The 24,736-nt window shown below is 43.3% G+C and overlaps 1 protein-coding gene across 5 annotated transcripts in view; it reads right to left on the reverse strand.

Annotated features, from left to right (window-relative positions):
* Positions 1 to 19,543, reverse strand: part of RNF157 (ring finger protein 157) — a 121,428-nt gene extending 101,885 nt beyond the window's left edge. Inside the window, exons 1-2 of one of the 5 annotated variants that reach the window (XM_058284774.2) lie at positions 19,510 to 19,543; positions 19,246 to 19,338 (exon numbers count right to left, since the gene is read on the reverse strand). In XM_058284774.2, the coding sequence (XP_058140757.1) occupies positions 19,246 to 19,333 (88 nt within the window). In that variant the 5' untranslated portion in view covers positions 19,334 to 19,338; positions 19,510 to 19,543. Of the gene's footprint in view, positions 1 to 18,807; positions 19,408 to 19,458 lie in introns of those variants that run through there. The other 4 variants (XM_071210819.1, XM_071210820.1, XM_058284775.2 and 1 more) reach the window with 4 other exon arrangements.
* Between the last annotated feature and the right edge of the window lie 5,193 nt (positions 19,544 to 24,736).

Consider the following 24,736-nt stretch of genomic DNA (forward strand, 5'->3'; position numbering starts at 1 on the left):
TAGTGGACGAAGGGTATGGGGAAAGGCAGGAAGAGATGAGAGGTGGAGGCGTCTCTGGGACATGGAGCGGCCCTGGATGGTACTTCAGAGGCAATCACCGGACATTGTAAATCCTCACAGGGCCCACTGGATGGAATGGAGGAGAGTATGGGCTATGATGTGAACCAATGTATATGAGGTGCAGAGGTGCCCAAAGATGTACTTACAAAATCCAATGGATGTGTCATGATGATGGGAACGAGTGTTGTTGGGGGGGGAGAGGGGGGGTGGGGGGATGGGGTTGAATGGGACCTCACATATATACTTTTAATGTAATATTATTACAAAGTCAATAAAAAATAAAAAAATTAAAAAAAAAAAAGAGAAAGAATGAAAAAAAAAAAAAAAAGAAGGAAACTTTCTGAACATGATAAAGGGTATATATGAAAAACCCACAGCTAACATCATTTCAACGGTTAAATCCTAAAATCTTTCCCTCTAAGATCAGGAACAAGACAAGGATGTCCACCACCACCCCTATTTAACAAAATAGAGATGAAGGGGAGAGTCAAGGTGAAGCACAGCAGAGACCAGGAACTGAGGTGTTGCAATTGACAGGGAACCTCTCTCCACATCAGAGGTCCCCAAGATCAAATCCTGGTGGATCCTAAGACAAAAAGAAACAGATACAAAAGATCACACTGTGAATGGACACAGACAGCAAAAACAGCAGGGTGGGGGAAAAAAAAAAAACTCTCTCCTAATGATGACTTGAGCCCTGTCACTCAATGAGAGAATCAGCAGAACCTGTATGATATTTTTTGGAACTGACATTCTCCATTGCAATTTTGTTCCTGTTTCTTTTTAAATTTTTTTGTTTCACTGAAAGATGATACTCAGTTTTAAATGTTGAAAGTGTTCAAATTGCTTTATTACAATAAAATAAATGTGTAAAAAAAATTCAATGTAGGCAACCTTTCAGAAAACAATAAACTGAATAAAGTATTGGCGATAGCTGTATACACTTGTAACTGGAAATGATTTCCTCAAAATTACCTAGATGACGTAAGTGTTCTGACCTGCAGTTTAAATTAACCTGAGCCCCTATTCAATCACTTCTAAACTTCTGGCAATTAAATAGGAGATACTTTAAACGTAGGACTGTATGCATTAAAATAGAATAAGTTTCTAAAACCCTCATTATTTAAATTTAAGGCAACCAAAATCTTACTTTTTCCTTTTTTTGAAATGGACCCTCCAACAATGTGTCCTCGGTTAAACTCGTTCAAAAGAGCAAATTAACCATTTACAGACTGAACAAAGCTCTTTGTCTATTTGTTCAGACTTTCTGGAGGGCCAGATCAGAACACAGTTAGGTACAGCTACCACAGCAAATGATACTAACACTAAACACATGAACAATTCCAGAAAAGAAGACTTTTTGTCTAACTGAATGCATATTTTAACATTTTAGCAGCATGGAATGCAATCCCAAAATCAGAGGTATTGGGAGAAAAATTCTGTTCAAATACCTATTTGGTAATAGGAAAAGACATATATCACTAGTAGACAAAATGAAGGTTTTCCATTATCAGTTAGCTGTAATTTCTTGTTAAGAACTCATATTCGGAATTTCTTTGCAGAGGCTTTAAAATGACACATCATATACAAAGCTCCAAAATTATATTTAAAGCATACGGAATGACTCCAAATGAGCAACACAAAGACAAGTTCAGTTAAACTACTGAACTTGAAAGAAAAAAAGCATACAGGTAAAAGGGGAAAAAATTACATCATCAGATCTTCAACAGAAATACTTTATGTCTAAAGACAATGGAGTAATATTTTTAAGATTCCATTTATATGATATATCCAGAATATGGAAATTCATAGAGAGAGAGAACAGACTGGTGGTACAGGGGGTGTAGAGGAATGAGGAATAAGTTTTTAATAGGTAAGGGGTTTTATTTCGGGGTAATGAAAACATTTTGGAACTAGGTTGAGAAGGTGATTATATAACACTGTAAATGTACTAAATGTCACTGAATTGTTCACTTTTAAATGGCTGATTTTGTTATGTGAATTCACTTCAAATAAAAAAATCAAATGGGGAGGAGGAATTTAGCATAAATCAGATTATGTTGTTGTCACTTGAATTTCAGCTCAATTTTCAAGCACACGTTGTAAACAAGATACAGAATTTTACCAAAATTATCTCTCCTAAATGTCACCTGTCGGACAGGTTTTCTTCTGTCCATTTTTTAGTTGAGGAAACTAAGGCTCGGAAAAGTTCAGTGATGTGCACAGAGTTCCACAGTTAAGAAATAGCAAAGGCAAGGTTTGAACCTAGGTCTGGCCAATTCCAAATCCCTTGCCATAAACTACACCATCTGAGAGGAAAAAATCAGTATGTGAGGGAGAAAATCAAGTCAACACTGCTCTGTTTCTCAGTCTGTCTCTACACACACACACACACACACACACACACACACACAGTGGAAAGAAGCCAGGTGTTTGGGGTCCTTTATAACATGAACATTATCCGACTTTTCCTTTCCATGTACTGTAACAGGAAAAAGAGGGACAATGCATTCGATGATAGAATGCTCAACCAGATAAAGGCCAAGGTTTTTCTTTCTAGCAAGAGCAGGCAGGAACTGTAAATCAAAGAAAATTTAGTCTCAAAAATATTTTGTTTTCTACATTGTTTTAAATATTTTGTTTTATGTGTCTAACGGAAGAATAAATTCAATAAGTTTAATGTATGTCCTCTGTCCAGAATAAAATATGTACAATGAAACAAAATAAAATACATGGAACACATTGCCCAACTTTACATTTTTGCAAACAAAGGCAAAAGACCTCAGAACCTAGGTAAAAAATTTGGAAGATGCACTGTTTTTTTGTTTGTTTGTTTGTTTTTATTTTTTCAATGTAACATTTTATGTGATCTATGTATCTTTTTAAAAAGACAATAAAAATTTTGCTAAAAAATAAAGAAAAATAAAGAAAAAAGATCACTACTGATGAAATCTAAATGTATATATATCTTCATACAAAGGTAAAATACCAGAAAATTAGCTATGGGAATCAGGGTTTCACACATTTGAAATATCTTGATCTACATGACATTTCAACAACATACTTTAAACTTTAGGTTCAAAACAAAAAGAAAGTAATAATTTCTATTTTTTTCAAGCATATCTAACTGTCCACCTCAATTCTATAAAGCTATAGTGCTTCCTTTGTTATTCATGTTTTCAGTTAATTAGAAATTTACAGATTGCATGCTCTTTGTAAAAAAAAAAAAAATCAGTGAATCAAAGTATATAATTTTAAAAATGATAATCCTTCAATCCTCATCCATGAAGTAGCCCCACTATTTCAAGACTGGTTTGTAGCCATCCAGATTTTTCCATATATATACAACACAACCAGTTTTTCTGTTTTTTGTTTCTAACATCAAATGTTATATTACATATATTGATCTACAAGTAGCCTTTTCCCATCTAATGTACTTTAGGCATCTTTCCATGTCTGTACTTATGGATCGACCGCATTGTTTCTAATGATTACATAAAAATAATAATAACCTCCTATTGAGTGCTTACTCTGTACCAGCACTATACTAAAAAGCACTACATGGATTACTTTTCACAACAGTTCTAATAGAGGTTAATATTTTTTTATTTACAGCAGAGGAAACTAATGCACAGAGAAGTTAAGAAATTTGTCCAAGGTCAGAGCTAGTAAGAGGCAATGTCAGGTCCCAAAATCCAGTTATTTTTATTCCAGAGCCTATGTGTGCTCTTAGTCATTACATGGTATTTCCACTGAATATCCTGATTTAATTAACCACTTCCCTACAATATAGGAGTTTACGGTGCTTCCTTTTTTTTTTTTTTTTTGCTATTTGACTGTTTTTACATGTGGCATTTGTCCTTATGGACTGGGTGGGATAAGGACTTACCACTATTTTTTTCCCCAAACAGGAAATTTTACTAACAGCGTTTATTGAATATTCCTTTCCCCCCACTAATTTGAAATACTATTTTTTATCAGGTCAACTATACCTAGATTTGGACTTTCTATTCTATTCTGAGCCAGTATAATACAGTTTTTTAAAGATTAAAAATTATTTTAATATGTGGTTATCAACATAATAACAAGACCCAGAAGAAAGGTTAATAATTACTATAATTTTGAAGCAGTGATAAGGGTAAATGATAATTTGAGGTATTTGCAACAATAGTGATTTGTAATTTCAATATATGAAACAATATAGTGTTTTTTTTTTTTAAGATTTATTTTATTTATTTCTCTCCCCTTCCTGCCCCAGTTGTCTGTTCTCTGTGTCCATTTGCTGTGTGTTCTTCTTTGTCCACTTCTGTTGTCGTCAGCAGCACGGGAATCTGTGTTTCTTTTTGTTGCATCATCTTCTTGTGTCAGCTCTCTGTGTGGGCGGCGCCATTCCAGGGCAGGCTGAACTTTCTTTCGCGCTGGGCGGCTCTCCTTATAGGATGCACTCCTTGCGCGTGGGACTCCCCTACGCAGGGGGCACCCATGCATGGCAGAGCACTCCTTGCGTGCATCAGCACTGCGCGTGGGCCAGCTCCACAAGGGTCAAGGAGGCCTGGGGTTTGAACCACAGACCTCCCGTGTGGTAGACGGATGCCCTATCCACTGGGCCAAGTCTGCTTCCCCAATATAGTTTTAATAACTACAGCTTTACAGTATTTAGAGCAAGGTATATGTGGACGGATCCAACCTTTCCCCCATTCTCAAGTCTCAAACCCCAACATTCTGTCCATCTTCCTTTGGTGTGCTTTCAACCCTTCTACTTTGTAGGGTTCTCTCAACACCCTTCATCTCCATTATGAAAATGTGAGCACCTTAAAAGTTTCCATATTTCTGTGCAAACCTTCTTTTCTCAAAGAGGTATTCCTCCTTTCCTCATTCCAAGGTTGACCTCCTCTAAGTTATCATTCCTACCTGTCTCTACCTCCTCTGGGAACTCATCAATACTCATCTTTCTTTCTCAATACTTCTATTCCTCCTTCTCCACTGGTTTCTCACTTCCCTCATTCTACAAACATTCTGGTCTCCCCAACCTAAAAGCAAATACAAAAAAGTTGCCTCTTCATGTCCTAGTATCCACCACTCACCCACTTATCCATTCATTCATCCTTTCTCCTTCCATGCCACATCTAATAATTCCTTGAATCTTTACCATGATTTCTATCACTTTACTGAAGTTGCTCTCTGCAATACCAAGCCAACAGTCTTTTCTCACACTTCATCCAATACTCATTCCTGAGGCTCTCTTTTTCTCTTGGCTTCCAAAACCTCATCAGTTCCGATTTTCTTCCTATCTCTCAGACCACCACTGTTCTCATTGTTAGAACAACACCCCCCCCCCCCCCATAAACACAGATATGTCTCTAAAACAGGGGTTCTTAACCTTTTTTGCTCCTTGGGCCCCTTTGCCAAAAATCATGGACCCCTTACTAAGGCCACACTATACTGTGTATTGTTTAATAAATATTATATATCACACCTGTGCCAACACATCCCCACAAGAATATTTTTTAGAATTTCAATTCAAGCTCATGGACCCTTGTTAAGAACCTCTGCTCTAAAAACTTAGTCCTCTTCTTTCTACATTTCCCCTCTTTCCCTCTCCCCTCCAACCCCTTCCTCCCCCCTCCCCCACCTTGAGCCCATTCTCCCCCACTCCCTCACAGAATCAAAGCAAAGGCTTTTACTTAAAACAGCTGGATTTGACCCTGATGCTGCCATCTACCAGCTGAATGACCTAGGACAAACTGCTTAATCTTTTTGAGTTTTTGTTTCTTTATTTGTAAAATAAATACTATTTGCAATAGTATGTGCTCCCATGAGCCCCACTCTTTTGTTTTGTTTTTTTAAAGATTTTTTTATTTCTCCCCCACCAACCCCCCCCCCAATTGTCTGTTCTCTGTGTCCACTTGCTGTGTGTTCTTCTATGTTCCCTTGTATTCTTGGCAGCACCAGGAATCTGTGTCTTTTTTTATTGTGTAATCTTGCTGCATCAGCCCTCTGTGTGTGCGGCACCAACTCCTGGGTGGGCTGCACTTTTTTCGCGTGGGGTAGCTCTCCTTGTGGAGCACACTCCTTGCACGTGGGGCTCCCCTACACGGCGGACACCCCTGCATGGCACAGCACTCATTGCGCAACAGCACTGCACATGAAGAGCCCCACTCTTAATCAAACTATTTTCTTTGCTTTATTTAATTGGTATAAACCCCTCTCTACTGTTATTTTATGACAGCTTTATTGAGGTATAAAATACATATAGCATAAAATTCATCCACTGTACAATTCCATTATTTTGATAACCAATACCACAATCCAGTTTTAGAACATTTCCATCAACTCAATATGTTCCCTCATGTCCCTTTACAGTTAATCCCCACTCCCATCCCCAGCCCTAGACAAACTGCTGTGCTCTGTCTCTTTAAGTTTGCCTTTTCTAGACATTTCATAAAAATGGGCTCATACTATATAGTTGTGCATCATCTGGCTTCTTTCACTTAGCATAATGTTTCTGAGGTTCACCCATGTTGAAGAACATGTATCAACAGTCCATGCCTTTAAATTGCTGAAAAGTATTCCATTGTATGAATATACCACCTTTTGTTTATCCATTCATCAGTTAATGTGTGTTTGATATTTCCAGTTTTGGGTTATGATTTATCAGTAGTTTTGCTATGAACATTCATGTCTTTGAGGACATGTTTTCAATTCTTCTGGAGAGATTCCCACGAGTGGAACTGCTAAGTCATACGGTAAATTTATGTTTAGCCAAACTGTTTTCCAAAGTGTGGTACCATTTTCCATTCCTACAGGTATTCACATGGGTTCCAATTTCTCTGCATTCTCGCCATCACTTGATATCATCTCTTATTAATTTTAGCTATCCTGGTGGGCATGAAGTGCTAGTTCATTGTGTGTTCCATCTATACCTCTCTGACTAATGATGTCAATCATCTTTCCATGTATTATTAGTCATCCTCACATGTTCTTAGGCAAAATGTCTATTCAAATATTTTGTCCATTTTTAAAATAGGTTGTCTTCTTAAATATTGAGTTGTGAAGTTTTGATACATTCTAAATTCAAATCCTTTATATGGGGAGCAGATGTGGCTCAAACGGTTGAATGCCTGCTTCCCACATGGGAGGTACCAGGTTTGGTCCCTATTGCCTCCTAAAAAAAAAAAAAGCAAATGAAAAAGCCAACTCAGGGGAGTTGATGTAGCTCAGTGGTTGAGCACTGGCTTCCCACATACAAGGTCCTGGGTTTAATCCCCAGTCCCGGTACCTAAAAAAAATCCTTTATATGATTTGCAAATATTCTTTCAGTAAGTGGCTTGTTATTAGTCTTAGGCATTCTGTTTACTTAGAACTTTTTAAAATTTCTTTAGTGAAAGCATTGATCTAAGCAATATTTTAGAATTTTCAGTGTACAAGTCTTGCACTTCTTTTGCTAAATTTATTTTCCTATGAATTCTATTCTTTTTGATATTACTGGGAATGAAATTATTTTGGTTTCTTTTGTAAATCAATTTTACGGAGAGATACTCACATACCACACAATCCATCTATTGGGCACATTCAATGGCTTTTTTTTTTTCTTTTATCAGATGTCAATATCATTTTTTTTTTCTTTATTAAAGAAGTTGTGGGTTTATGGAATTGTTTTCTTAATTTCATTTTTAGATTGTTTACTGATTCTGTATAAAAATTCAACTCACTTTTGTATGTTGACTTTGTATATCCACAACCTTGCTAAACTTATTTTTTACTGCTAGTAGTTTTGTTGTGGATTCCTTTGTATTTTTTATATACAGGATCATCACATCTGTGAATAAAGGCAGTTTTTCTTCTTCCTTTACAGTCTGAACACCTTCAAATTTTTTAAAATGTATTTGTTGAGGAGGGGCAAGATGGCATCAGAGTAAAGTGCTCCAAGTCAGCTAGTAATCAGCAGTTACTAACAGTGCAGTTAGTAAACAGCCAGAGCTATCTAAATCACCTGTTGCAGAGGAGGCCAGTGCCCATTCCCCATTGGTGGTGCAAACCGCCTTGGAAGCTATATTTCCTGGCTGGAGTTGAAAGCTCCATTTCCCAAAACCTGGGGAGGAAGAGACGGTTGGACACTGATTTCAGCTAATGATTAGTAAATTCAGTTGGCAGAAGTTCAATCCTAAGAACAGCTTAAGTTTGAGCCTGTCTAACTCAAAGAGGCCAATGGCCTTCATTTTAACTCTGCCCTCAGCATGAGGGGAAGTGGGGCTGATTGAAAATCACACTGAAGGTAGGGAAAGGCTTCTTTCCACCCAGGTCCAATTGCGGCCCCAGCCTTGGCTCCAGCCCCACCTCTGGCAGGAAGGAAGCCAGGGGGAACTGTAGCAGCCTCTCTGGGCAACTGCAGGGCTTCTGGCCCACATAGACTAGATTGGTGGGCAAACCTGTGGATACATCTCCACCCCCAATAAGATAGGAGGGAGGTGGTACTTCCTCAACCTCTCCAGGCAATGGTAGGTGCTTTCAGCCTGCATGGACTAGTGTTGGACACATCTGTGGCTCCATCCCCAACCCTGACAGATCAGGAGGAGAGACAGTGCTCCCTCACTCTCTTGGGGTAACTGCAATCACTTCTGGCCTGCATGGACTAGATTTCTGGGCACACTGGAGGCTCCATTCCTGCCCCTGGCAGGGAAGGAGGGGGGCCAATGCTTCTTCAGGATACCTGAGCAACTGTAGTCAGTTTTAACTCAGACGGCTTAGTTTGCTGCCCACACCTGCAGCTCCATCCCTACCATGGGCAAGGGAGGAAGGGACGCGGGCGGAGCTTCATCAGTCTCTCCAGGCAACTACAGATGGTCTTGGCCTACACAGCTTGAATTACTGCACAATCCCTGGCAGATGAGAAAGGTGGGAGAAGCTTCATCAGTTCCTGGGGCAACGCGGGCAGCTTCAGTTTCTATGACTTACAGTACCAACTGCATCCTCGGCCACAATTCCACAACCAATAAGGAAGAAAGGACAAGAAAACAGATGAAAAAGAGTTGAAAAAATTCAGATTGGCTAAACACAAGCCACTATAAAGTTCTAAATTAAGCTGAACCAAATATCAAAGTGGGGATGTAGCACAAAGCAAATCAAATAGAAAGCCCTAGACTAAGAGAGAAAGGGGACCAAGAATAAATAAATCTAGTAAATCTGAAGCTGAGACACCAACAAAAGTTATAATCCATACAAAGAAACAGTAAGCTATGGCCTAGCCAAAGGAAAAAACTAAGCCTCCAGATGACATAAAGGAGTTGAAACAACTAATCATATAGATGTTCAAACAAATCTCCCTAATAAATTTAATGAAATGGCTAAAGTGATTAAGGAAATCAAGAAGACACGGGGTGAGCACAAAGAAGAATTTGAAGGTATACATAAAAAACAAGCAGACCTTATGGGAATGAAAGGCACAATAAATGAAATAAAAAATACACTGAATTTGTGGTGATGAATTTACAACATTGGGATTATACTAAAAGCCACTGATTATACACTTTGGATAGATTGTATAGTATGTGTACATTATACTCAATAAAACTGCTTTGAGATAAATAAATAAATAAATAAATAAGCAAAAATCACCAGAAAGAGCAGCTACGTACAGCAAAGAGAGAGAGAGAAGGAGAGGGAGAGAGAGAGAGTCAGAGACGGAGGAAGGGAGGGAGAAAGAGAGAGAGAAAGAGAGGGAGAATGACTATGAGAGGTGGTGAATTTTTTGTCTGTTTTTTATTATTATTATTATTGAAATAATGAAAATGCTCCAGTAATGATTGAAGTGGTGAATGCACAACTATGTGATTATGCCAAATACCATTGATTGTACACTCTGGATGGACTACATGCTTAATTAATATGCATCAATAAAATGGATATGTTTAAAAAATACATTGAAGGCATATAACAGCAGATTTGAAGAGGCAGAAGGAAGGATCAGTGCACTTGAAATCAGGGGCTCCAAAAGCAAATATAAAAGAACAGCTAAAGAAAAGAATGGGAAAATTGAGCAGGGTCTCAGGGAACTAAATGACAGCAAAAGATGTGCAAACATACATGTTACGGGTATCCCAGAAGAAGAGAAAAGGGGCAGAAGGAATATTTTAGGAAATAATGGTAGAAAATTTCCCAATCCTATTGAAGGACATAGATATCCATGTCCAAGAGGCACAACATACTCCCATCTGAATAAATCCTAACAGACCTACTCCAAGACACATATTAATCAGAATCAAATGCCAAAGATAAAGAGAGAACCCTCAGAGCAGCAAGAGAAAAGAGATTTATCACATACAAGAGATGCCCAATAAAATTAAGTGCTGATTTCTCATCAGAAACCATGGAAGCAAGAAGGCAGTAGTATAATGTATTTAAGATACTCAAAGAGAAAAACTGCCAGCCAAGAATCTTATATCCAACAAGATTGTCTTTCAAAAATGAGACTGAGTTTAGAACACTCACAGATAAGCAGAAACTGAGAGAGTTTGTAACCAAGAGATCAGCATTGCAGGAAATCTGAAAGGTAGTGCTACAGCCTGAAAAGACAGGAGAAAGAGGCTTGGAAGAGAATCTGGAAAAGAAGATTATATCACTAAAAGTAACTAAAATTGTAAAAAGAATGGTGAAAACAAGATATGACAGGTAAAACCCAAAGACCAAAATGGGGAAAGAACTGCCTATACCGTAATAACATTGAATGATAATGAATTGAACTCTCCAATCAAAAGACAGACTGGTGGAATGAATAAGAAAATACAAGCCATCTATATGCTATCTACAAAAGACTCACCTTAGACCTAACGATACAAATAGACTGAAAGTGAAAAAGCTGGAAAAAGATATTCCACACATGCAGCAACACACAAAGCTGGAGCAGCTATACTTGTACTGTATGAAATACACTTTAAAATCAATGATGTTGGGAAGCAGATGTGGCACAAGTGATTGAGCTCCCACCTACCACATGGGAGGTCCCAAGTTCTGTTCCCAGTGCCTCCTGGAGAAGACAAGCAAGACAGAGAGTTGGCATGATGGGCAGGCATGGCCAGATGACACAATAAGGAGACACATAAAGGAAAGACAATGAGAGGGATAACAAAGCAGGGAGCTGAGGTGGCTCAAGTGATTGAGCATCTCTCTCCTACATGGGAGGTCCCAGGTTTGGTTTCCCATAATTCCTAAAAAGAAGACAAGCAGACCCAGAAAGCACACAGTGAGCCGACTGAGAATGCAAACAACAAGGGGGGGCGGGGGGAGATACATAAAAATAAATCTTGGCGGGGGGGGGGGGGGAAGCAAACCTGTTATTAGAGACAAGGAAGAGCATTGTATACTAATAAAAGGGGCAATTCACCAGGAGGAAATAACAATCATAAATGTATATGCACCTAACCAGGATGCCCCAAATTACATGAGGCAAACACTGAAGGAAGAAACACATGTTTCTATAAGAATAGTTGGAGACTTCAATACACCACTCTGATCATTGGATAAATCATCTGGGCAGATCAATAAAGAAACAGAGAGCTTGAATAATATGATAAACAAAACCTATACACAGAACACTGCAGCCAAAAACAGCAGGATATACATTCTTCCCAAATGCTCATGAATCTTTCTCCAGTATAGACCATATGTTGGGTCACAAAGTGATCTCAATAAACTTTAAAAGATCAAAATTATACAAAGCATTTTCTGTGATCATAATGGAATAAAGCAGGAAATCAACACCAGACAGAAAAAGGGAAAATTCACATATATATGGAGATTAAACAACACACTATTAAATAATCTGTGGGTCAAAGAAGAAATTGAAAGAGAAATCAATAAATATCTTGAGACAAATGAAAACAAGAACACAAAATAGGGAAACGGACTTTGGCCCAGTGGTTAGGGCGTCCGTCTACCATATGGGAGGTCCGTGGTTCAAACCCCGGGCCTCCTTGACCCGTGTGGAGCTGGCCATGCGCAGTGCTGATGCGCGCAAGGAGTGCCGTGCCACGCAAGGGTGTCCCCGCGTGGGGGAGCCCCACGCGCAAGGAGTGTGCCCGTGAGGAAAGCCGCCCAGAGTGAAAAAGAAAGAGCAGCCTGCCCAGGAATGGCGCCGCCCACACTTCCCGTGCCGCTGAGGACAACAGAAGCGGACAAAGAAACAAGACGCAGCAAATAGACACCAAGAACAGACAACCAGGGGAGGGGGGAAATTAAATAAATAAATAAATCTTTAAAAAAAAAAAAAAAACAACAACAACAAGCAAACAAACGAAAAAACTCAGGGGAGCCAATGTGGCCCAGTGGTTGAGTGCTGGCTTCCTACAAAGTCCCTGGTTCATTACCAGCTCTGGTACCTCAAAAAAAAAAATCCACAAAAAACTGCTCTTACCAGTAGACCCATTTGGCAAGCAAGTGTGTATGCCAAAATAATAAATATTTAGAGAATGATGATGTTAGCTGTTCAGGACTCTGCTTACCATTCTGAATATTCACAATACTTTTGAAGGTTTAGGTTTACCTCTTAACATCTGAACAAAATGAATTACTATTTTCCATTCTGCACAAATATAGAAATATAGAACAGGTTTACCAGGTACTAAATTAAAATGACAAACTGTGTTTATAGTATACCTATTTCTTCCTGGGTAGAGAAAACAGGCCTAATGATTTTTATCGACATGGATACCCTATCAAAAGATGGGCATTATAAAAACAACCACCTCAGCAAAACCATACTTTTGCTAACAAGTGATCATGGGCTTTTAAAGAAGCAAAGGTCTTAGAAAAGAATTTAAAAGCATGCATGGTCTCTGACTCAAAAATTATAAAGGCACAATCAAATGCAGAATAGTGCTATACACTTCTATGCTAAGATAGAAATAATACACAGAAACTAACTCCCATCATTCTGTTAATATGCATGATTAAGTCATGCATTTATTAGCAAAGCTTAAAAATCATCTAAAATATAAATACATACAAGATTATTTATTGCTGCATTGTTTGAAAAGTAAAAGAAAGCAAATGGACACAGAGAAGAGACAATGTTAAAAATGATGGCACATACACAAACCCAAAGGAATAGCACTCAGTTTAAAAGAAAGAAATAAACTCTCCAATATGGAAATGATATAAAACGATCTCCACTATCTCTGAAAGTGAAAAAAACAAGGAGCAAAACATTCTAAAAAGCAAACTATCGAAGCCAAACTCAGCATGTAAATGCAATGCATTCCCCCCAGCGTGGGACATGGCACCTGGGGATGAGCCTCCCTGGCACCGAGGGATCACCACCAAGTACCAGCTGATGATGCAACTAGAAAATGACCTTGAATTAAAGGTTCAATGCGGACCAGCAGAATGTCCCTGTCTACATATAATAACAGGACTTTAAAATGCTGTTTGACCTAATGTAAGGGGGAAATGGAAAGAAGAAATGAGTTTATATGGCTATGAGCCTCTAAAAAAGAGTCTGGAGGTTGTCAGAAGGATTGCCCTCATGCACACCATGCACACCGGAGCAGAGTCTCAGAGACAGATAAAGTAGATACAACCCCAGGTATTGGTTCTTTTGAGGGCTAAAGAGACCCATGGGTTCTATGGTCATGGCAGATGGGGTTCACTGCCATGTCAGGTGGCCCTTCTTTGGAGCTGGTGTTTCTGCATGATGGAACTGGACTCAGATGGGATCTCTTTTCACGGGACTTTCATGCTACTTTATTGGAATTGTAGTTGGTGCTGGGGTTTAAGATATATTTAGGGAATTTGAATCTCTGGACTGACAATATGATAGCCACGCCCTGAACCTCAACAGACTTCAACTCCTACACTCTGATTTATTGGACTTACCCCACTCAGCTAACATGGAGTTGAAGAATGTCAACCACCACACCATGGAGCCTAGAGTGCCTACAACTGAAAGCAGGAGGATTGCATCCAGTATCCATGTGGAATCTAAGCCCCCTCTTGACATAGAAGTGCAATGGACACAACCAATCCAAGGTCCACAGAGAAAATGTGGCATTGATGTGGGAAAAGTAGCCATGGTGGCTGCTGGGTGCGGGGAATGGGAGGAAGAGATGAGATGTGGAGGCATTTTCGGGACTTGGAGTTGTCCTGGGTGGTGCTTCAGGGACAATTACCGGACATTGTAGATCCTCCCAGGGCCCACTGGATGGAACATGGGAGAGTATGGGCTATGATGTGGACCATTGACCATGAGGTGCAGCGATGCCCAGAGATGTACTTACAAATGCAATGGATGTGTCATGATGATGGGAGAGAGTGTTGCTGTGGGGGGAGTGGGGGGTGGGGGCAGTGGGGTTGAATGGGACTTCATATTTTTTGAATGTAATATTTTTAAAAAAATGAATTTAAAAAAATGCTGTAAATAAAAACAGAAAAAAATAAAATAAAATAAATAAATAGGAAAAAAAAAAGCAAACTATGCTTGTATATACACAAGAAAATCTGTGCAATTTCAAAGAAACCAATGAAAGTGAGTACACAGGAATGGGAAGTAGATGGGGAGCAAGGAGAAATGGAGAGGATGGACAATAACAGCAAGAAAAGGACTGTAATTGCCTTTTCATTCTCTTAAACTTTGAAATATGTGTCTATACTACACATTTTAAAAATTCTTTATTTTATTTTTTTAATAAATTTTATTTTTTTAAAAGATATATAAATCACAAAAAATGTTACATTAAAAAATACAAGAGGGAAGTGGATTTGGGCATCAGATAGGGCGTCTGCCTACCACATGGGAGGTCCAAGGTTCAAACCCAGGGCCTCCTGACCTGTGTGGAGCGGGCCCATGCACAGTGAGATGCATGCAAGGAGTGCCGTGCCACACAGGGGTGTTCCCTGTGTAGGGGAGCCGATGTGCAAGGAGTGCACCCCTTATGGAGAGCCGCTCAGTGTGAAAAAAGTGCAGCCTGCCCAGGAATGGTGCCGCACACACGGAGAGCTGATGCAGAAAGATGACGCAACAAAATGTGACACAGATTCCGGGTGCCAATGACAAGAATACAAGCAAACACAGAAGAACAAACAGCAAATGGACACAGAGAGCAGACAACTGGGGCGGGGGGGGGGGGGGGGGGGGGGAAGGGGAGAGAAAAAATAAATCTTTAAAAAAGTTAAAAAAAAACTTTGAAATATGTGTCTATATTACACTCAAAAAATTCTTTTTTATTTTATTTTAATAAATTGTATTTTTTTAAAAGACACATAAATCACAAAGAATGTTACATTAAAAAATATGAGAGGGAAGCAGATTTGGCCCAACAGATAGGGCGTCCACCTACCACATGGGAGGTCCAAGGTTCAAACCCTGGGCTTCCTTGACCCGTGTGGAGCTGGCCCACGCGCAGTGCTGATGCACGCAAGGAGTGCCCTGCCACGCAGGGGTGTCCCCTGCGTAGGGGAGCCCCACACACAAGGAGTGCGCCCCATAAGGAGAGCCTCCCAGTGCGAAAGGAAGTGCAGCCTACCCAGGAATGGCACCGCACACAGAGAGCTGACACAGCAAGATGACACAACAAAAAGAGACACATATTCCCACAGAAGAACACACAGTGAATGGATACAGAGAGCAGACAACTGGGGGGACAGGGGGAGAAAAATAAAATAAAAAATAAATCTTAAAAAATATATGTATATATATAAGAGCTTCCCACCCCCCCCCACTCCTCCCACATCAACAACCTCTTTCATCATTGTGGCGCATTCATTACATTTGGCGAATACATTTTGGAGCACTGCTGCAGGACATGGATAATAGTTGACATTGTGGGTTTACAAATAACTTATGCTATTTTATTCACAACTTTATTGTTTTAAAAAAGCCACTTTCCCTTTCATGAGACAACAAACCCAAGTTTCAACATGAAATTGGGTGTTCTTGATAATTTTTAAATGTTTCAAGTATAGTGTACATGCAAAAATAAAAATTTCCATTTAAAATACAGAAAAAGAAAAGCAATTTCTGCAAGATGCTGTGGCCATCATTAGCAAGACAAGTCATAGTCCTTCTTTTAAAAACAACTGTCCCACAGGCAGTACACTTTTAATGACTTTCCAGGAGCCAGGGGGTGGCCTCCGTTTAGTTCCTAGACTAGAACTTACAGCCAGTGAGTCACCTAGGGAAAGCAGACTGTTACCTGCTTTGTCCTTTATCAGTACCCAGGATAAGGAGATGTCTCAAACCAACCTAGTCAATTCTTCAACAGGGACCAGGCCTTTGAGTTTTATTTCAGTTCTGACACAGAATAGCCTTCATTCCACAAAATCATCAAGAACAATTCCAGAACCCAATTCCTTGTGAAAGGCAGAGGCATCTGGTATAATAAGAGCACTAACTCTTATTCACTTCTCGAGGCCCTCATTTTCTTACCTGTGAAATGAGTGGGTCTGGACCAAATCCCATTTAAGGATCTTTTTCAAGTCTAAATACTGTAATCCCAGAAAGGTCCAGATCCATATAAAGATCAGACAAAGGGTGGAAGATGCCTCTAGACTAGAGCACATATGCAAGTTCACACATTTTCAAGTACACAAAAGTTCACTTACTAGGACATGGATATTCAGATTCCTATTTTCTGTTTCACCTTCAGCACGAATAATTTGGTCCCCTTGCTGTAGAGATTTATAACTTCTGATTAAAAGTAAGCTATAACTAGGTAAAATTTATACAAGTTTGGTCAAATGCAGAGAGTATTTGAGACTACAGACCTCTATTAAGGTTGATTAAGAAAAGTCTTGGTCAAGATAAAATTATCATTTTATTATCCTCATCCAAGATTCATAATTGTACTAATATCCTTTGAAGAACAGTGTTCTAGAGATTTACCTATGTTAATTCTTTTATGTGAAGGAAAAATGAATACTCTCCTGAGGCAGCAAACTCTACTGAAAACTCCCAGCTCAGCAGAACATGCTCCTTGCCCTGATCAATAAAACCTAAGTGATTTGAGAAAAAAAATCCATAAACACTTCACATCTTTTTGCCTATTAAATAAAAACAAAACATATCCTCTTTAGCACTGGTTTCATATAGTTATAATTAACCAGAGGTTTATTAAGATACTAATGACCCACAGCTTTATCTTAGACTGTTCATTGGAAATAGTTCTTAATCATAGTCATCTCTGTAAGGATTCATTCTTTGGCACAAAAGCAGTGAGAAGCACAGCTCTGCCAGACACTCATCAGGGATGCAGGTTCATTGTCTGGTCCCTGCCTTCACCTGGCAGAATCTGGGCACACTGCTGAGAAAGCAGCTCCTCTCATTAGCATGTCTGTATTCAACCAAAAGGAAAAACACACCCCTCCAATTCGGAGAGATGAGAAGATCCAAGATCACCAAAACTCCTATGAGGTCCTAAGCCAAAGAGAAGGTGGTTTGCCATCGGCCCCAGGAAAGCCATGTGACCTTTCTACACATGCCATTCTGTCACCTTTACTGAACCTGTGGTTGGCGCTGGGGTTGGTGTATACCCAGGAGACTTGAATCTCTGGACTGCCCATGCACCAGTTGGGCCCTCAGCCTCAGCAGAGTTGCAACTCCTACTCTCGGGTTCGTTGGACATACCCAGGTCAGCTAACAGGGAGATGAAGATGGTCAACCACCACACCAGGGAACCGAGTGCCTACAACTCCAAGCAGGAGAATCACATCCATCTACCATGTGGGTCTAAGCCCCCTCTCAATATAGAGGTGGACTGGACATCACCATCCCAGGGTCCACGGGATGGAGGATTAAAATATGGATTAGAGTGGACTTACTGGTATTCTACTATAGAACTATTGTGACTAATAATGGAAGAAACTGTAGCCATTGATGTGAAGAAAGTGGCCACGGTAGTTGCTGAGGGCAGGGAGACAGAAGAAACGTGATGCGGAGGCATTTTCAGGACTTAGAGTTGTCCTAAATGATATCACAGGGACAGATGCTGGACATTATATATCCTGCCATAACCCACTGAATGGACTGGGGGAGAGTGTAAACTACAATGTAAACTATAATCCATGAGGTGCAGCAGTGCTCCAAATTGTATTTACCAAATGCAATCAATGTGCCACAATGATGAGGGAGGTTGCTGATGTGGGAGGAGTGGTGGGGTTAGGGTGTGGAGTATGTGGGAACCTTTTATATTGTTTAATGTAACATTTTTCGTGATCTATGTATCTTCAAAAAACAATTAAAAAAACCCACAACAACAAAGAACAGATAGCTAGGTCACGCAGGAGCTGTTTAGAAATGACTGGTGCTCAATCAAACTACTTTCTTGTGATCCTCTCTCCTCTCCTCCCCTATCAAAATCCTCCTCCACCTCCATTGCTTATGCCAGAACCCACAGGGTGGAGACATTTATCTTTTTAATTGAACCAATGCTGCCAAAGGCAAACTCAAGACTTCTATCCATTTTAAATACCTCTGCTCTGACCCAGAGCTTTCCCATCCCAAAAACCGGGCTTGTCACTACTCTGGCAAAGGGACAATCGGCATAACTCTGATACTTAGCTCCTCAGACGTTTCTGCTAACACTTTTTTCTCTGACGGTCTCTTGAAACGCATCACCAGCATCGCAAAAAGCATTTTCGGCCCCCACCCTCCAACAGGCAAGGGCATCTTTTCCAAGAGAACTCGCACTCCAACCTGCCCCTGTCCCCTTTCGGGAGGCCTGGGTGCGGTGGGCCAGGGACGACGCCGAGCACAGGTACCTGATGCCAGCTCGCCTCCCCTAACCGCTCTGCTCCCGCGAGGGGACCTGGCGAGCAGGACGGCGATGCGGAGCTGGGCAGCCGGCCCGGGCCGGGCTGTGCAGGCTGCCAGCTCCCCGCGACGCAGGCAGCTCCAGTTCCTCCGGAGCCGCAGTGGCCTCCGAGCAGACGTCCCTGTCACGGGGCGGATGACAATGGAGGCTGCTCGCGTCCTCACGAGGAGGGGCTCGGTGACCTCGGTGACCCCGCCGCAGCGCCCCTCACGGATTCGCCTGAGGAGGGGGGCTCGGCGCCCCTCCATTCCTTCCCGAAGACCTCCCACCTGGAAGACCGTTCTGGGGCGAGCTCGGCCACTGGGTCCCCGACGACCCCAGGGCCCCCGCACCAGAGCAGCCCGAGCCCGTCCTCCCTCCTCCCCAGGCCCGGCCCGGCGCTCACCGGACTTGGGCGGGTAGCGGTACACGGAATTGGACGGGATGTCCACCTCCTCCACGCCCGCGTGCTGCCGGCTCGTCAGGGCCCCCATGGCCGCTGCGGCCGCCGCGCCGGGCCCGGCCCTATCGCCCGCGGCGCCTCAGCGCGGCCGCTCGCCCCGCGCCCGGTGCGGGGGTCGGCTGCCCGCCGCGGCCGGCTCTGCGGCGCCGCTGCGGCTCTGGCGGCGGGGAGCCCCCGGCGCGCCGCGCACCATCCTCCGCCGGGCACCGCGGCGGCGCCTCTGCGAGGGGGGCTGCGGGGCTGGGCCGGGGGCGCCGCGGCCGCCTCAGGCCTCGTGATGTCAGCGGCGGCTCGCGCGCGAGGCCCGCCGCGGCTCCAGCCAATGGCGAGGCGGGGTGGGCGGGGCCGCGCCAGGCCAGCCAATGGGCGGCGGGGGCGGGGGGCGTGGGGCGCGTGCCTCGCGCCGGGACGCAGCCTGGGGGGATTCGGGTACCGGTGGGGTGAGGGGGTGGCCTCGGGGCTCCCCGAGACCCGCGGGGGCTGAAGGGGAGGAGAAGGGCGCGCGAAGCCGAGGAAGCCCCGCCGCCTCAGAGCCTGTTGGTACCCGGCTCAAATTACCGCGTGGGGCGCCGCCCCCCGCGGCCCGCGCAGCCGGGGCCTGGAGGCTGCGCTCCTTTGTCCCTAGCCACCGGGGGTGTGCCGCGACCGCCCGCCGCTCAGCAGCTGCAGAAGTACCACCCACAAAGGGAGTCTCGCCCGACAGCCCCTCAGCTTGTAACTGCCCCAGGGGGTCCTGGGAACACGGGAGAGCGTAGCAGTGATACCTCTCCTTCCCTCAGCGCCTGCCAACCCCATCCCGCGGGGTCTGTAAGATGAACTGTATATTATATACATATATAATAGTTAATGCTGGTGACCCGCGAGGAGGAGAGAGATGGCGAGCCAGTCCCCTCACGTAGTTGCTGTGAAAGCGCTCAGAACCTTGGCCCTTCGGAAACCTTCTGTACGTAACTCTGTATTTATAGATCCCTTGGGCAACTCCTGCGGCCCTAAAGTCGGGAAGAGGGCCTCAACCCAAGATAAGATCAAGATATTCAGCCTCTGACTGGACCTTGGAAAGGCCTGCAGCATTCCTTTAGAAGAGAAGCAACATTGGGGAAAGGAAATGGACCAGGCAGAAGGAGGGGCTCCTCCTGACAAAAATGCATACAGAAAAGTGGGAAGCTGGGAGGAGCAGAAGCTGTCATTCCAGAGCTTAATTACGGGCATTTGTGTTTTAAGCCTTTCACTTTATTTGTGGATCTGGTGTTTTCTTCTGAGCGCTTTCAGCTACTAGAACATGACTCACTTCTGTTCCCCTCTATCCTTGCAACAACTTTTAAAGAATATTTTGGGAGAATCTAATCCTGTCGCCTAGGGTTATAAAGCTATTTTACAGAGCCTAGTTCATTCCTGAATGTAGCTGGCATTTTTCATCCCCCTCTTTTTAGCAGGAGCCAACAATTCTCATGCTAAAAATACCTATACCTAATTGCCTTGGTTTTTCTGCAAGGACACCAGGATGGCAGGAACCCATCCCTGTCTTTTATATTGACCTAATGCTGAGGAGGGCCAGAGCTGTGCAAACTGCAGGCCAGCCTCCCCGGAACATGAGGAGAGCAGTTCAGAGTGCTGTCTCCTGCTCCTGGCCTTCACCACCAGAAGGCTTTCAGACACACTTGTGGGAGGGAACTGGTGGCCTCCTACCTTGTGAAGGTAAAGTCTGAGTCGTGAACCATCTGGAACCACCTCAAAAAAAGGCCTTCAGCGTGTCACAGAGTAAAATGTTGCCTTATAATCTTGGGCTCTGCTTAGAGCCCCTATGTTTTTCCTGCTTTCAGCATTTTGCAAAGGGCTTTACAAAAACCTCCCTTTATGGGTTTTATCCATGTCTGAGAGTTCCCTCGTCCCACCCAGGGCCAGATGCGCCTGTGGCTCAGTTCTGTTACTTACAAGGAATCTGTTCTGGGCCCACCTCTGTCTGCTCTGAGCCTGGGAAATGGGGGCCCTGGGGTTCATTTGCCATCTTGGATAACACCCCCATAAGTCGAAAACTTGGTTTCACCTCTCATGAAAGTGTCCTAAGTCCAATGCTTGGAATAGTAAGAAAAAACAGCCATAGCTCAATAACATTAGCAGATATTTATTGAGTACTCTCTATGTCCCAAGCAGATTTTAAATGCTTTACACATATAAAAGCATTTAACCTTCATGGCAACCCCACGAAGTACGTGCCATCAACATTTCCATTTTACAGTTGAAGAAAAGAAAGATCACTGGACTTTCCACTGAACAAATCAAGACCCTAACTAGTTGTGTAATTTTGGACTAAACCCTTAATAGCTATGCCTCAGTTGTCTCATCCGTAAAATAATACAGTTCTTACTGGCTGTTGCAAGGTACAATAAGATAATAAGTGAATCAGGCTTGGTTAAAAAAAGAAGCAATGACCAGTGGCCCAGGGTCAAGAGGGAGAGGAGAAAAGAATGGTAGTTCAGAGAAACTTCCAGATCAAAGAGACTTTCTGTGAATTAATTGAGTTAGAGTCCCACAGTCTACACTGTAACCACACAGTGTTATTGTTTGGGGAAAGAGAACCTCTGCCAGTGCCCAGGGCAGCAGAAAGATAAAGCAGCCAAGCCCTTGGAGCAGCCATCTCTGCAGGGGCTGAGTCCCTGCATTTTTCTCTGGTCCTTCCTGGGCTCCACTTGGCTCTCTTGTAGGAGATCTGGGCCAGGGTGTGCCTCAGGTAGAAGAGGCACAGAGAAGAGGAGAAATCCAGAAGTGACGGCCACCCAGAGAACCGTAAAAATGCTCTTAACTTGGACAGCGGCCCCGGGATGGGATACTGCGCGCACAGGGAAATCACGGGCAAAGAACATGCATGTGTCCTTTATGTAAGTAGCCTCACAGCACTTTAACCATCATCCTGCTGTGGATGCAGCCCTCCAGAGAACCCCAGCAGAACCCAGCATTTCCAGGTCTTAGGGGTTCACTCGAAGCATCCGTGTGGAAGGCAGGAGGGTAAAAGCTTAGTATAAGGTTCAAATAGTATAAGGTTCAAATCCTCCTTCTTAACCTTGGGTGTAAAGAAAAAAGGGGAAGTGGGAGGGGCCCTGGGACAGCTGATTTCTAGGTCAGTGAGTCCCTCTGAGCTTTTAATTCTTCCTTTGAGCTGTCCTGGTTTCAGCCCAGATGTGCATTTCCACCCTAGTAAGGCATCCATCCTTTTCAAGGACTCGTGCAGATTCCAGGAGCAGGAAGGAATGAGAGAGACTGCAGGCGAAAAGCTGACCACTGCTGCCCTGCAGCACAGCATTCTGGGAGGCAGGAGCTTGGGCAAGGGCTCCTGTGACCAGAAGGAGCTATGACAGGGAGGCCAGCCCCTTGGCTGTGTGCTTGGCTCTTCTGCCCTGCTGTGGGTTTAAGGAGGTGAGAGCCCTGGCTGTTCAAGAAGTGCGGGATCTTTCCTAAAGATAGAGCCCAATCAGCAGGAGACTGTCCTGATCCCTCTCAATCTTCCGCCTGTGGCTTCAGTGGATTAAAGCCAAAGCCACCAGCAGACGATTGCTCTTCCAGATCAGTGGGTGAGGCTCACGCTGATGGGGGTTTAGAGCCCTGCAGACTGCTCCTCTGGCTCAGCCTGAGGCTCTGTCAAGGGAAAGCAGCCTTGTCCTTAGGAAGCCAGCAGTCTGCTCTCTCCTGCTTTGCTTCCTGCCAAATGTGAATTCCTCATTGTTAATTTCATCCTTTAGCTGTGTGTTGCTAACAAAGGAGAACTGTTCAAATGGCTTCAGCTTCAGCTGGGTCTGTAGCTTCTTAATCTACTTTTCAAGCTAAAAACAAAAGGAAAGACAGTGTTTACACTACCTAGCATGGCGGTGAGGGTGAGGCAAGTGAGGCACTTGGGGTGTAAAACATTAGGAGGTGCTCCCGCCCTGCATCATGCAAGTGCCTCACCTGCCTCACCCTAAGGGCTCACCCTTGGCACCCTGCTGCCAGGCATCTGGCATTTGGGAAAATGAGGGGCCTGAGACAGGAATCTTATTCAAGGATGAGCTTGAAGAAATTAGGAGAGTCGGTTTCATTGGGCTTTAGTGTAATTTAGTTGCAGATCATTTTTATCAAATGCCCGGCCCTGTATGCTCGCTTCTGCCTTCATTTTTCCTCAGCATTTGCCCACCCTTCTTTTGGTTTTGAGTTCAGCCCACTAGGGGCTGCATATTCTGCATGGCAAAGGCAGTGTGAAAAACGGTGACAGCTCCCAATTAACCCCCCTTCCACCCCCCATCCCCCACCCCCCACCCTTATCTGACAAACAGACCAGCAGGCAAAAAGCTCAGCCTCTGTCTTTTGCTCAACGCCTCTCTTTAACAAAATAAACACTCAACTGCAGTCACTTTGAAAATCAAAGGAAGACAAGGAAAACAAATTCTCTTCCTTCTCCTGGAGTTTATGCCTGTCCTGGCTGGATGGAGCATGAGATCTGGAAGGGGCCTCTAGGTCATCCAGCCCAGGCCCCTCCCGTGAGAGGTGGGGCAGCAAAGGCTCAGAACTCGGGGGTCCCTGGCTCCAGGTGCTGGGCCTCGCCGTGGTAAGCCGGTGCTGCTGCTTGCGTTTCTTTTTTGCAGAGTGGGCTGTCTTCTAGAGCTGGTGGAAGGGGACAAGTTGACTCAGAAAAAGCTATGCCTCCGTTTTCTTTTTTTTTTTTTTTTTTTTAATATTTATTTATTATTATTATTTTTTAATTACATTAAAAAAAATATATGAGGTCCCATTCAACCCCACCGCCCCCGCCCCCCACTCCCCCCACAGCAACACTCTCTCCCATCATCGTGATACATCCATTGCACCTGGTAAGTTCATCTCTGAGCATCACTGCACCCCATAGTCAATGGTCCACATCATAGCCCAGACTCTCTCACGTTCCATCCAGTGGGCCCTGGAGGGATCTACAGTGTCCCGTAATTGTCCATGAAGCACTATCCAGGACAACTCCACGTCCCGAAAACGCCTCCACATCTCATCTCTTCCTCCCGTTCCCCACACCCAGCAGCCCCCATGGCTACCATTCCCACACCCATTTCACATTTCCTCTGTGGACATTGGATTGGTTGTGTCCATTGCACACCTATGTCAAGTGAGGGCTTAGATTCCACATGGGTACTGGATGCACTCTTCCCGCTTCTAGTTGTAGACACTCTAGGCTCCATGTTGTGGTGGTTGACCTTCTTCAACTCCATGTTAGCTGAGTGGAGTAAGTCCAATAAGTCAAAGTGTAGGAGCTGAAGTCTGTTGAGGCTCTGGGCCTGGGTGTCATATTATCAGTCCAGAGATTCAAATCCCCTACATATATCTTAAACTCAGCACCAACTACAGTTCCAATAAAGTAGCATGCAAGTCTTGTGAAAAGAGATCTCCTCTGAGTCCATTTCCATCACGCAGAAACACCAGC

This window comes from Dasypus novemcinctus, chromosome 21 (genome assembly GCF_030445035.2).
Source record: "Dasypus novemcinctus isolate mDasNov1 chromosome 21, mDasNov1.1.hap2, whole genome shotgun sequence".
Taxonomy (NCBI): domain Eukaryota; kingdom Metazoa; phylum Chordata; class Mammalia; order Cingulata; family Dasypodidae; genus Dasypus; species Dasypus novemcinctus.